This window comes from Neoarius graeffei, chromosome 17, assembly GCF_027579695.1.
Source record: "Neoarius graeffei isolate fNeoGra1 chromosome 17, fNeoGra1.pri, whole genome shotgun sequence".
In the NCBI taxonomy this organism is placed as follows: domain Eukaryota; kingdom Metazoa; phylum Chordata; class Actinopteri; order Siluriformes; family Ariidae; genus Neoarius; species Neoarius graeffei.
Genome location: NC_083585.1, coordinates 36,303,517 through 36,316,920, shown reverse-complemented (window position 1 = coordinate 36,316,920; position 13,404 = coordinate 36,303,517). Strand labels below are relative to the sequence as shown.

At 43.1% G+C, this 13,404-nt stretch overlaps 2 protein-coding genes across 4 annotated transcripts in view; one reads left to right on the top strand and one right to left on the bottom strand.

The window, feature by feature from the left end:
- ftr86 (finTRIM family, member 86) overlaps positions 1–7,636 on the bottom strand; it is a 39,136-nt gene extending 31,500 nt beyond the window's left edge. The window contains exon 1 of one of the 2 annotated variants that reach the window (XM_060944132.1): positions 7,343–7,636. In XM_060944132.1, coding sequence (XP_060800115.1) covers positions 7,343–7,345 — 3 coding nt within the window. In that variant the 5' untranslated portion in view covers positions 7,346–7,636. The remainder of the gene's footprint in view (positions 1–7,342) is intronic. The other variant, XM_060944131.1, reaches the window with a different exon arrangement.
- nudt8 (nudix (nucleoside diphosphate linked moiety X)-type motif 8) overlaps positions 1–13,404 on the top strand; it is a 29,094-nt gene that overhangs the window by 13,230 nt on the left and 2,460 nt on the right. Inside the window, exons 2-3 of one of the 2 annotated variants that reach the window (XM_060944133.1) lie at positions 4,761–4,876; positions 12,246–13,064. In XM_060944133.1, the coding sequence (XP_060800116.1) occupies positions 12,247–13,064 (818 nt within the window). In that variant the 5' untranslated portion in view covers positions 4,761–4,876; position 12,246. The remainder of the gene's footprint in view (positions 1–4,760; positions 4,877–12,245; positions 13,065–13,404) is intronic. The other variant, XM_060944134.1, reaches the window with a different exon arrangement.

Below are 13,404 nucleotides of genomic sequence, written 5' to 3'. Positions count from 1 at the left end.
TAGACACTTATTTTTCCAACTCATAATCGCTCATGTACAGCATAGCGCCACCTCCTGACATGGGAAAAACCAAAAAATTTATTCTTCAAAAATCTATATCTCATCTTCTATTTACTCAATTGTCATCAAACTTCATACGCAAACTCTTTACAGCTCACCTGACATATCCGCCAAATTTTGTGCACTTTCGCCCCTGGGGGTGCTGTTTATGGCAAAAATGATATTGCAGCTTCTGATTTGTCAAACTTGGCAAGCAAACTCTTTACGGTATTTCGCGGGGACGCATGCCCCCGCCCCCCTTGGCCGCTGGCGCGAGGGCCCGTCGAGGCCGCTTGCGGCTTTATTATTCTTCCGTCTTCTTCTTCTTCTTCTTCTTCTTTATTTTTCTCCGCTGTTGGGCCATTTTCGGGGAGCTTGCCATGGGCGAAAACGCACGAAATTTGGCACCAGTTCCGAGAATTGCCACCGCTACTCAGAACCAGAAGCCCAAACTTGGCCGGGGCTCAGGGCCTCTATAGCGCCCCCTAAGTCGTTGTGATTTTGGCCTCCTGCATTAAGGTGCCTGGGTGCCATGTAGTTTGTAGTAGTGGCATGCCATTTCGTACGCATATGTATCTCACTAAGCCGGACAAAAATGTAATGCCAATGCATTAGCCACGCCCAACAGGACGTGAGGTAATTTGACTTTTGTGCGAAATGCATGGCCACGAAGACGGCGCAACTCCTCCTTGACCGTTCATAGGAATGTCACCAAAATTGATACACATCATCTACAGACATGGCTGACAAAAGTTACTAAATACGTTTCACGTAGGATAAACCGTTCAGAAGTTATACGTCAATCAATTTTCGATGCAAAATTTTACATGCTTAAAAATTCATAACAAATCTTCTGATTGCTCAAAACTGCTCATACTTCACACGCAAATCACTCATTGGGCTTCTGACATGTTACCCAATTTCTGTGATATTTCGCCACTGGGGGCGCTATTTTTGGGCAAAAATTCCATTCTTTCCTCAAATTTGGTCAAACTTCACGGCCACCCTCTTACTACCTCCCATGTCATGTATACCACATTTTGGAAATTTTCGTCCATGGGGGGCGCTGTTTTTGGCCGACGCAATTGCTCCAAAACGGGTTTTTGGTAAATAATTCCATAATGCTTTTCCTTCACACCACTACCTTGTGATAGTACGTTGCTGTTGTAGACACTTATTTTTCCAACTCATAATCGCTCATGTACAGCATAGCGCCACCTACTGACATGGGAAAAACCAAAAAATTTATTCTTCAAAAATCTATATCTCATCTTCTATTTACTCAATTGCCATCAAACTTCATACGCAAACTCTTCATAGCTCACCTGACATCTACACCAAATTTTGTGCACTTTCGCCCCTGGGGGTGCTGGTTATGGCGAAAATGATATTGCAGCTTCTGATCTGTCAAACTTGCCAAGCAAACTCTTTACAAGACCCTTATTGGGGCGCTTGCCATGGTCGACAACGCACGAAATTTGGCTCCTTTTTCTTAGACTGCCACCGCTACTGAGAACCAGAAGCCCAGATCCAGGCGGGCCTCAGGGCCTCTATAGCGCCCCCTAACTCGTTGTGATTTTGGCCTCCCGCATTAAGGTGCCTGGTTGCCATGTAGTTTGTAGTAGTGGCATGCCATTTGGTACGCATATGTATCTCAGTAAGCCGGACAAAAATGTAATGCCAATGCATTAGCCACGCCCAACAGGAAGTGAGGTAATTTCACTTTTGTGCGAAATGCATGGCCACGAACACGGCGCAACTCCTCCTAGACCGTTCATAGGAATGTCACCAAAATTGATACACATGATCTACAGACATGGCTGACAAAAGTTTCTAAATACGTTTCACGTAGCATAAACCGTTCAGAAGTTATACGTCAATCAATTTTCACTGCAAAATTTTACATGCTTAATAATTCATAACAAATCTTCTAATTGCTCAAAACTGCTCATACTTCACACGCAAATCACTCATTGGGCTTCTGACATGTTACCCAATTTCTGTGATATTTCGCCACTGGGGGCGCTATTTTTGGGCAAAAAATCCACTCTTTCCTCAAATTTGGTCAAACTTCACGGCCACCCTCTTACTACCTCCCATGTCATGTATACCACATTTTGGGAATTTTCGTCCATGGGGGGCGCTGTTTTTGGCCGACGCAATTGCTCCAACACGGGTTTTTGGTAAATAATTCCATAATGCTTTTCCTTCACACCACTACCTTGTGGTAATGTCTCTTGCCGAAGAAGCTGTGGAAGGTATTTCGCGGGGACGCATGCCCCCGCCCCCCTTGGCCGCTGGCGCGAGGGCCCGTCAAGGCCGCTTGCGGCTTTAATTATATAATTTTCCCGCACCTTCTCCCGTCATTCTAGCTTTCTTCACTACACTTTCTTCCTCGTCCGTTCTTTTATTCTTGTTTCCACCATCATTGCTTTTAAAAAACGCCGTTATTCTCTGCATAGCGAATATATTTCTCAGCTCGGTCTGAACCAGCTCTGTTATCTTTTAGCTGAATGATCTGATGAATCCCTAAAAAGCACTTTTCCCACCTTATGCCACACCCACAACATGCAACCGTGGGAAAGGGGGCAATCACAGAAAGATGAGTAGAAAACGGGAAATGTTACGGGGGATATTTATTGTGATAGTAGGCTATTGTAGCGTCAGGACAAAAGCACCAGACTCAACTTTAACTGAAAGTGTTATTCAGTAGCCTAAACTTATTCAAGCTACAGACCGAGAAGAATAAAAATGCTGAAATCTCATGTCCCGGTAAAACGCACTAGCATGGCAGAACGGCAAAAAAAAATGTAACTTTTTCACTCCTCCCCCCCGGCTACCGTAGGAACCACCGCAGTGTGAGACAGAGGCAATGCACGCAACTACAGACAGGGACCAAGGCGCAGGCAGAACACACACACAACAATACAGGCCGTTATTCATTACACTGCCATGATGCTACAAGCCTGTGTCTCTCTGAGAGCGAGCAGCCCCTCCCTCCTGTGTGCGTGAGAGAGAGCGAGCAGCCCCTCCCTCCTGTGTGCGTGAAAGAGAGCGAGCAGCCCCTCCCTCATGTGTGCGTGAGGGAGAGCGAGCAGCCCCTCCCCCACCCGCGTGCTGTGAGCAGAGAGACAGAGTAGCACACAGAAAGTGAAGGATTTTCTCAGAGTGCTCCCACCAAACAACGGGAATTTACACGAAAATGGAAGGAGATATTCACAAAATTCTTTCACATTGAGCACTACAAGGCTCTGATGAACACATTGATGTAATTTTCTTGTCTCTAGTGTAAAAAATGATATTAGGTAGGCTATCCAGCACTGGATTTACATACTTTGCAGTTTAACGTTTGATACATTTTAGAATGCTAAACTCGTCGCGTCTGTGCTCAGTGCTTTCCTAAATTGTTGGCCGCAAGAAGCCCTTGCACGAATGCGCGTTTTTTTTTTTTTTCGTCGTTCGCATGCCAAAAAATTCGCTCGCAAATGCGAGTGAAATGTGCGCACTGTAGAGCCCTGGCAACAGGAGAGTTTGATTACTCTTGGAGAAAACAAGATAAAGAATGTTAGAAACTTCAAGTATCTAGGATATACTATTACAAACTCTGAGCTCACCGCATCCTTCGTCCATGCAAGAATTGGTGCAGCATTCCAGAAGTGGAACGAATTAAGGCATGTATTAACTGACAAAAGCATAAAGCTGGCGACTAGAGTTAAATTCTTGACCACGTGTATAAGATCACGCCTTCTCTATAGTGTCCAAGCATGGGAAATGTCAGAGTATGAGCTCAATAAGGTGGAAGTGATGTGGCATGGTTTTCTTAGAAAAATGGTCCGTGGAGGCTTTGAACGTAAGAATGTTCCGAAGGTTGATCGTTAGAAAGATAAGGACTCGAAAACACAAGTAGAGGGTGACATTGACTGCAGCTTTAAGATCTCTAATAAACAACTACAGGATATAACCAAGACACTCCCGATTCGAGACTTCTGCCATTTGCAACACCTTAAATATATTGGTCACGTATGCTGGCTGGAAAACAACGAACCCCAGAAACAGGTGATGTTTGATATACGTAATCCAAGAAAGATATGGAACAAAGTGGATAGGCTGCTTAACATCGATGCTGAGCAGGCCAGAAGGAGTATGATGGATAGAGACAAATTCAAGCAACTGCTGAATAATGTATTCAGCCAGAAGCACCCCAAGGCCAAGTAATTGCGCCTAGAGGGAAGGACGATGATGATGATGATATCAGCCCTGTGATGAGCTGGCGACTTGTCCAGGGTGTACCCTACCTCTCGCCCATGGTCAGCTGGGATAGGCTCCAGCTTGCCTCCCGCAACCCCACACGGGATAAGCAGTTACAGATAAAACAAACAACCCTATTGATCCACATGTCATATTAATTGTAGCATAGTTTTACACTGGATGCCCTTCCTGCCACATTTCTGAGCTTGGAAAACAACCATTCACACCTATGGACAATTTAGAGTAGCCAGTTAACCTAACCGCATGTCTTTGGACTGTGGGGGAAACCTACACGGACACGGCGAGAACATGCATGCTCCACACAGAAAAGCCCCCTGTCGGCCACTGGGCTTGAACCCAGAACCTCCTTGCTGTGAGGCGACAGCGCTAACCATTCTGTCCTGACTCAACTATTTAACTAATTACTGTATTAATTACATGTTCTTTAACATTTCAGAGTTTTATTTTCACAGATCCCAATGTGATCCCTTATAGTACAGGTTCTCAACCCTGGTTTTGGGCTACTTCCATGTCCACCATATTTTCCCTGGTCTAACACATGGACTTCTGAAGAAAGGCCTTTAAATAGGTAATTCGTCGAAACAGGCATGTTATTGAAATGTGCAGGACTGAGAATAATCCATGATCAGGGTTGTAAACCTGTGCCTTATAGCCAAATGCTTCTTAGTATTATTGCTAAGCATCCATATGTTGTAGCGTTAACACGGTAGCAGTGACTAATGTTAAGTGTATTGTTTTAAAGAAATGCTCTAGGATTTTTCAACCTAAACTCTGTAGCATATGCGAGAGTACTGCAGACACATTTTATATTTTCTTAGAAGCAGAAGCTCTTAACTTGAAATAACTTACAATAGAAGTCTAAGGGCAGTTATCAATAAAATTAAAGTCAGGAGATGTTAAAGTTAAATGTGTCTTTTGCAAAATGCTTTATCAATCAGTGGCATTTATTAATTAAGCTATATAACTTGTTCAGAAGGGTGGCACGGTGGTGTAGTGGTTAGCGCTGTCACCTCACAGCAAGAAGGTCCGGGTTTGAGCCCCGTGGCCGGCGAGGGCCTTTCTGTGTGGAGTTTGCATGTTCTCCCCGTGTCCACGTGGGTTTCCTCCGGGTGCTCCGGTTTCCCCCACAGTCCAAAGACATGCAGGTTAGGTTAACTGGTGACTCTAAATTGACCGTAGGTGTGAGTGTGAATGGTTGTCTGTGTCTGTGTGTCAGCCCTGTGATGACCTGGCGACTTGTCCAGGGTGTACCCTGCCTTTCGCCCGTAGTCAGCTGGGATAGGCTCCAGCTTGCCTGCGACCCTGTAGAACAGGATAAAGCGGCTAGAGATACAGTGCCTTGAAAAAGTATTCATACCCCTTGAACTTTTTCACATTTTTCCATCTTACAACCATGAACTTAATTTTTTATTGAGATTTTATGTGATAGACCAGGGGAGGGCAATTATTTTTTCCATGGGGCCACATGAGAAACAGAAAATTTTGTGGAGGGCCGGACCAAAAGGCTGAACTAAATTCTGCATAATATTAATTGTATTTCTTTATATAAAGCAATAAATAACATTGTTTTTACAAGCTGCTAAGACTGGTAAGAGTATGGAAAAAACGAGGTTGCCTTACAAAAAATGTCATTTATTCAATCAAATTTCCCAAAACAATGGTTAACAAAATGTGAATGTTTGTACCATTTTTTTCAGTCACATTCACCCCAAAACACAATAAAGACATCACAATATTGTCTTTCTACTCCAAATATCAAGCAAGATACATCATATTATAATAATGATGCCCACATTTGTAGTCTAATCACCTCATTTGGTGTTTTCATTTGGTAATGCCGACTCAAATTGTAGTCTTTGAACACTGCGATCTGCTCTCCGCAAACTAAACACACGGCTTCATCTCTGACTTCAGTAAATAAATACTTAGCAGTCCATGTTTTGTTGAAAGCCCTGCATTTGGCATCTACCTTTCTTCTTTTTGCGGACATTTTGGGGACTAAAGTCTTCTTGTGATCTGCTCGCAACAACTTCGATTCGGTGTAGGTATCAGATCTACAGATTGGCTCCGGCGCCTGCTAGTGACGTCACACTGTGATTGGCTGGACCGTTTGAAGGATGACGTACAAGTTTGTGGTTGGTCTGGACAAATTACGGAAGTAGTTATCGCAGGATTAGGTTTCGTGGGATTTCATGTCATGCTCATGTCTTGCGCATTGCGTTTTTGTTGAACACGACTTCAAAATAAAAGCAATGCACATTCAGTCCATGCATGAGGTAAAATTAGAAAATACGTTTATTTTGTAATTTCTAATTAACCTTACGCGGACCGGTCAGAATGAACCAATGGGCCGGATGCGGCCCGCGGGCCGTAAAATGCCCAGGTCTGTGATAGACCAACACAGAGTAGCATATAATTGTGAAGTGAAATGAAAATGATAAATGGTCTTCAAAATTTTAAACAAATAAAAACCTGAAAAATGTGATGTGCATTAGTATTCAGCCCCCCTGCGTCAATACTTTTGTAGAGCCACCTTTTGCTGCAATTACAGCTGCAAGTCTTTTGTGGTATGTCTCTATCAGCTTTGCACATCTAGACACCACTGAAATTTTTGCTCATTCTTCTTTGCAAAATAGCTCAAGCTCAGCCAGATTGGATGGAGAGCGTCTGTGAACAGCAATTTTCAAGTCTTGCCACAGATGCCCAATGGGATTTAGGTCTGGACTTTGACTGGGCCATTCTAACACATGAATATTCTTTGATCTAAACCATTCCACTGTAGCTCTGGCTGTATGTTTAGGGTCATTGTCTTGCTCAGAGCCAGTTCAGACCTCCATGGGGCCCTAGGCAAAATTCTGCTAAGGGGCCCTCTTAACTGAACCCCAAAATGTTCAACAGTCGCACCTGACACCCAGTGCTTCCACTCATCCCCCCCCCCTTTAAACATATTGCACTAGTGTTGCCACCTGTTGGTCTAACTCCAAATAAATACAGACCAAATCAAATCGAACTAAATGTGTAACAAATTACTCACCATTAAAAATGTCCCTTTCTGCACTTTCTGGATGCAAAATCATCAATAATGTCGTCATATGATATTTGCTTCCCCACATCATGGTTGATGCTCATGATGGCCAAACCACTCAGACGTTCCTGGGACATGGAAGATCTCAGATAGTTTTTGATCATTTTTAACTTGCTGAAGCTCCTCTCAGCTGAGGCAACTGTCACAGGCAGAGTGACAGCAATTCTCAGGGCTATCCAAAGGTTAGGATAGAGTTCCTCCAGATTTTTCTCACAAAGGAAAGAAAGCAGCTCAAAGGCAGTCATATTAGCTAGGGCTGTAACGATACACCCAACTCACGATTCGATTCGTATCGCGATTTTTGACCCACGATTCAATACGCCCACGATTTTTTTTTTTAATGTTTTTTTAAAGTAGTAAATCTGACTTATTAACATTTACTTACATTAACTATTTAATAACAAATAATTCAGACCACTGCAGAGAATGAGTAATATGTATGCAAAAATGAACAAATGTATATCCAAAGATTGTTTTATTTCTCAAAATAATACTGTTGAGCCGGAAGCTCTGTTTTTTTCGGTTCTGAAAGTCATTTTTCCAAATCGTGTAAATCCGTTAAGATTTTTTTTGGGGGGGGTGGCTCTCTCACTGTCTCACTCTCATAGGGCCAGTGATTTTCTGTGATCGCGGAAAACAGATGGAAATTACGGAATTTTTATGGTGAAACGTTGCTCGCGTGTCAAAATGTAACTGCCGCAGAAGGCTTCCGCCCAAGCAGACATGCCTTCAGTGTTGCCAGATATTGCTAACGTTTTCCACCCCAAAATATGTTCAAAACCAGCCAAAAAGCACCTAAACCTGCCCAATCTGGCAACACTGCATGCCTTTCTGGTCAAGTGATTGTGATTGGCTTGTGGCACACCTAGCCAGCCAATGAGCTGCTTGCTTACAGATTCGCTCCCCGCGTCGCAACCAGAATGGCGACCGCTTAAAAGAAATGAATGCTCTGCCAGTGGCGAGTGTGGACGTTGCATGACTCGCAGAAGATTGTCGCAGGTCGGCGAAAAAACGACTTACTAATAGATATAAAAAAATAAAAGTAATTTAAGTAAGTTTAAAATGTAATTTAAATAAAAAGTAAAGTATTCATAAATTGAAGTTTGGAAGCGCCTCTGTTTTTGGGCTGAGGAGAAGTTTGAAAGGGTGTACCGCGATTCTGCCTTCTTGTATCGCGATACGGATCGTGGCTCTGCGTATCGCGATTTCGATACGCATATCGTTACAGCCCTAATATTAGCTGATGGTAGGTCCTCTTCTGGACTTGTATTTGGGGTAAGAAAAACCTACTCCTGGCTTGAATGGACCTCTGCGCATACAGTCCGTTAAGACTGGGGGCCAGTCTGCTGGATCATTTGGTGGAGCAGAGACTGTTGCTTTAGGGTCTGAGCTAGCTTCTGATGCTTGCTGTGCACACGTGGTTGTGTGAATAGTGGCCGAGGCTGCCTGTTCTTCCCGTGTCTGTACTTGACAACGGTGGCTGTACTGGACCTGTGCTGCTGCTTGTACTGGCTGAGGCAGCTGCATATGACTCATCTGTGCTGGTTGACGGTGGCTCATCTGTGCTTGTCCTATCTGGTTCTGTCCCTCCACTGGCTGACTGGCTGGACTCTGTGCTGCTTGTTAGAAACTTAATCATAGCATCTGTAAAATATAGATAAGGCTACTATTAATTCAGCTCCATCACATTGGCTGCACTTGTTTTACCTTCAGATACTGTACTTAAAATGTAGGTGATTTAGATTATTATTTAGCCTATTTAGCACCATTGTCATAATATTTCACGAGTTTTATTTATTCACTAATATATCTGCATCTATATTTGCCTGTGGGCTATCCAAGCAAACAAAACTCAATCGTAGTAAATATTTATCCATTACTTTCCATTTTCTATAAGTGCAGTTGTAACTACACTCAGAATGATTGATATAACACTTAAATTGTAGAAGCCAGCAAGACGCACACGGAGACCGTCCAGGGTTCACCCAGGGCTCACCGCCCTGTTATGTAGGTCAAACACCGACTAGCCCCGTCCCTCCCACTCTCCCACCTGGAGAGGAGAGTTACTTGACTGCTGTTCCCGCTGTTCATTTTCATGCAGTTTCTTTTTCCTTTTTTCACTCCCCGAGGGATAACTCCACTTCACTTCATCTTGCTAGGTTGATGCACATGCACTGGGAATCTGACGTGCGCGAGCAGCGCGATGGACGGTCACGTCGTCACATTTTGTTTTGTTTTTCCCACGGGGCCTCTATGAGTTTGCGGGGCCCTACGCAACGTGCATAGTGTGTGTATTGGGTGAACCGGTACTGGTCTTGCTGGAAGATGAATCTCCTTCCCAGTCTCAAGTCTTTTGCAGCCTCCAACAGGTTTTCTTCCAGGATTGCCCTGTATTTAGCTCCATCCCTCTTCCCATCAACTCTGACCAGCTTCCCTGTCCCTGCTGAAGAAAAGCATCCCCATAGCATGATGCTGCCACCATCATGTTTCACAGTGGGGATGGTGTGTGCAGGGTGATGAGCAGTGTTAGTTTTCCGCCACACATAGTGCTTTAGGCCAAAAAGTTCAACTTTGGTCTCATCTGACCAAAGCACCTTCTTCCACATGTATGCTGTGTCCCCTACATGGCTTCTGGCAAACTGCAAACGGGACTTCTTATGCCTGTCTTTCAACAATGGCTTTCTTCTCGCCACTCTTCCAAAAAGGCCAGATTTGTGGAGTGTACGACTTATAGTTGTCCTGTGCACAGATTCTCCCACCTGAGCTGTGGATTTCTGCAGCTCCTCCAGAGTGATCATGGGCCTCTTGGCTGCTTCTCTGACCAGTGCTCTCCTTGCTCGCTCTGTCAGTTTAGGTGGACGGCCATGTCTTGGTAGGTTTGCAGTTGTGCCATACTTTTTCCATTTTTGAATGATGGATTGAACAGTGCTTCTTGAGATGTTCAGAGCTTGGGATATTTTTTAATAACCTAACCCTGCTTTAAACTTCTCCAGAACTTTATCCCTGACCTGTCTGGTGAGTTCTTTGGTCTTCATGATGCTGTTTGTTCTTCAGTGTTCTCTAACAACCCACTGAGGCCTTCACAGAACAAGTGTATTTATGCTGAGAGTAAATTACACACAGTGGGACTCTATTAACTAATTAGATGACTTCTGAAGGCAATTGATTGCACTGGATTGTATTTAGAGATATCAGAGTGCAGGGGGCTGAATACTAATGCACACCACATTTTTCAGATTTTTATTTGTTTAAAATTTTGAAGACCATTTTTATCATTTTTGTTTCACTTCACAATTATATGCTACTCTGTGTTGGTCTATCACATAAAATCTCAATAAAAAACTTTTAAGTTCATGGTTGTGAGGTGGAAAAATGTGAAAAAGTTCAAGGGGTATGAATACTTTTTCAAGGCACTATGATGAGATGAACTTGTTCAGAGGGTTAAATTACCAGCATAGCTTTGTGGTTTTGATTGTTGTTTGATGTATAAATATGTTTCTGGGAACATGTAAAATAACCGAAAGTGCTTTTTACTGTATTCCTATAGCGTTAAAGGGAACTGAAGTCATTTTTAAACTTGCTTTATTTCTTAATGTGTTATTCAATTACGTTTTCGGTTTTATTAACCTTATATCATGACTCGTATTGCCATATTATATTACACTTATCGGCCTTTTCGTTTTTTAGCCATGCTGAATATAGTTCATTTGGTCCACGGCAGGCGTCGCTTATCCGCGCGATCTTCATGAGACTTGTGCGAGACGTCAAATGTGAAGTGTCAGCGCCACCATTTTGAAAACTGTTTACACAGCGGCCAGATCGCCATATCATTCCAATTTAGATTAATTTCAAGATTTGCCAGCTTCATCAGTGATGGAGATTATTCCATACGACTTTGAACCAACGTGGGGTAGAGAAGAGTTGGAAAGACGACAGGATAAGGACCAGTCCGTCGCGCTGGTATTTACGTCATTACTGTCGCACAATTAAAACATGCCACATCAGGCGGCTGGTGGGTTTTTAAAATAATAAATACATGTGTGTATTTTTGTGATAAATACATATTATACTGAGCACATTTCCCATATAATCCTCACTACGGTTTCGGACAGCACTACAAAATGGCGTCCCCACTATTATAGTGCCCTATATAGTGAGTAGGGAGCGATTTCGGACACAGGGGAAAACTTCCAGCTTGATTACATCAGCGTTCGAAAGAGGGCGCGCGTATCTTTTGACAACGTTGGCAGATGTTGGTCACTTTGATTTCCGCTGTACGTTTTACTTCCGTCCTACGATGTCTCGCACAGGTCTCAACGAATCTCGTTTACGGCCGTTGCTTTGACATATGGACTGATGTATTACGTAGCATACTTCAAACATTCATAACTTGCTATAGCAGTGACAAAATAGCTGTCAGAAATGCATTCATTTAATAAAATGAGAAATAGAATTTTGATGATAAAAAAATTTGCCTTCAGTTCTCCTTTAAAGAGTGAGATAAAATAAATGCTTTGTTCGGACATTCTCCCTTGTCTGCCTCATCCAAGCACAACTGATAAATAAATTGTTCATATTTGTGCAATATAGTTGTGTATTTGAAACATCCATTAACAGAATCCAATAACTACCCTTAGCCTTCCATTGTGAGCGAGTTTGAAGTCAACTGGTTTTCGGTACTTGCAGCAGTTTAGGGAAATATGTTGAACGTCTTGTCTGTGATAATTGCCCAAACACTGCAGATGTGCTGGATAGAGGTTAGGTTAAAAAAAATCACAGCAAACACAGAAATTGTAATAGTCTAGGTAAATGTGGCTCTTCTGGAACTCATTCTGTCTCTTGTTTTCATCAGGATGTTTAGGAGTGCTCGGTTTGTGACATCAGCATGCCTACTGGGGACCCATAGATCACTGTTTGGGACACTCAACAACTCCAGGAAGAATTATTTTGGAGAGATAGTGTGCAATGGCCTCCTTTCCCAGCCATTGTGCATGGCCAGTAGTGAGAGAGGGCCACAGAGGAAACATTATATATCTGAGCCAAAGAACAGTAAATATGCTTCAAAAAAAACTCTTAAAAAGGCAAGAAAAAGATTTTTTCACACAAGCTGCTCTATCAATCCTGCAGACATGATTGACTTCCCATTGGTGTGTAAAATAAATAGTTCTGTACAGTATTGTTCAAATTCCACTTTTTCAGAGGACTGCATCCTCAGGGACGGTGTTACTAACAAGTCCCTGCTGCCTGAAAACCGTACAGTCAAACACAGAAGTTGTGTGGATAAGTGGAGAGCAGATCTAAACAGCAGCAGTAAAAGTCAGAAGAGCTGCCATCACACAGGGAGCACATCCTTCACAAAGTCATACGAGTTGAGTAAAGGGCTCTGGACTTCCTGTCAAGAGCGATGGGGCCATCATGGACCTCTAAAATCCCAAGTGTGTGGTTTTCACAGGAGAGTCCCGAAGCAGGCTGCTTTTGAAGACTGTTTATCAGCCAAGAATGAGGAACGCTGCAGAGGCCAACTGCAGTCCAACAATGCACTGTATGAGAAGGAGAGAGAGAAGAGCTGTGCAGCTGTGCTCGTGTCTCTGTGCACAGTAGGGGGAGAGCCTGCCATGCTTTTCACCCTTAGATCCAGCAAAATGAGGGGCAAACACAAAGGTGATGTCAGGTATGTTGGATTTGGCCCCAAGGAATGTTTGCTAAACTGCACCTTGGGGCCCTGCATTGTTTCCACCCCACCTTTATGGTATAAAATACACAGTGGATTGGACTGAAAAATATAGCAAATTTTATTCTATCCATCTTTTGTTATCCTGTACCATGTGGAACATGAAAATGAATGTTTTTGGGGTTGAACATGTCAGTCATTCACAGAGAGTACAGTGAAAAGTACAACACAGGAAAACAGCCTTCCACATTAATTTCCACGTCAAGTCCGATTGAATGACCACTGCAGTTGATCATGATGAGGGTACTTCAAAAAGTTCTCAGCCTCACCCAAAAAACAT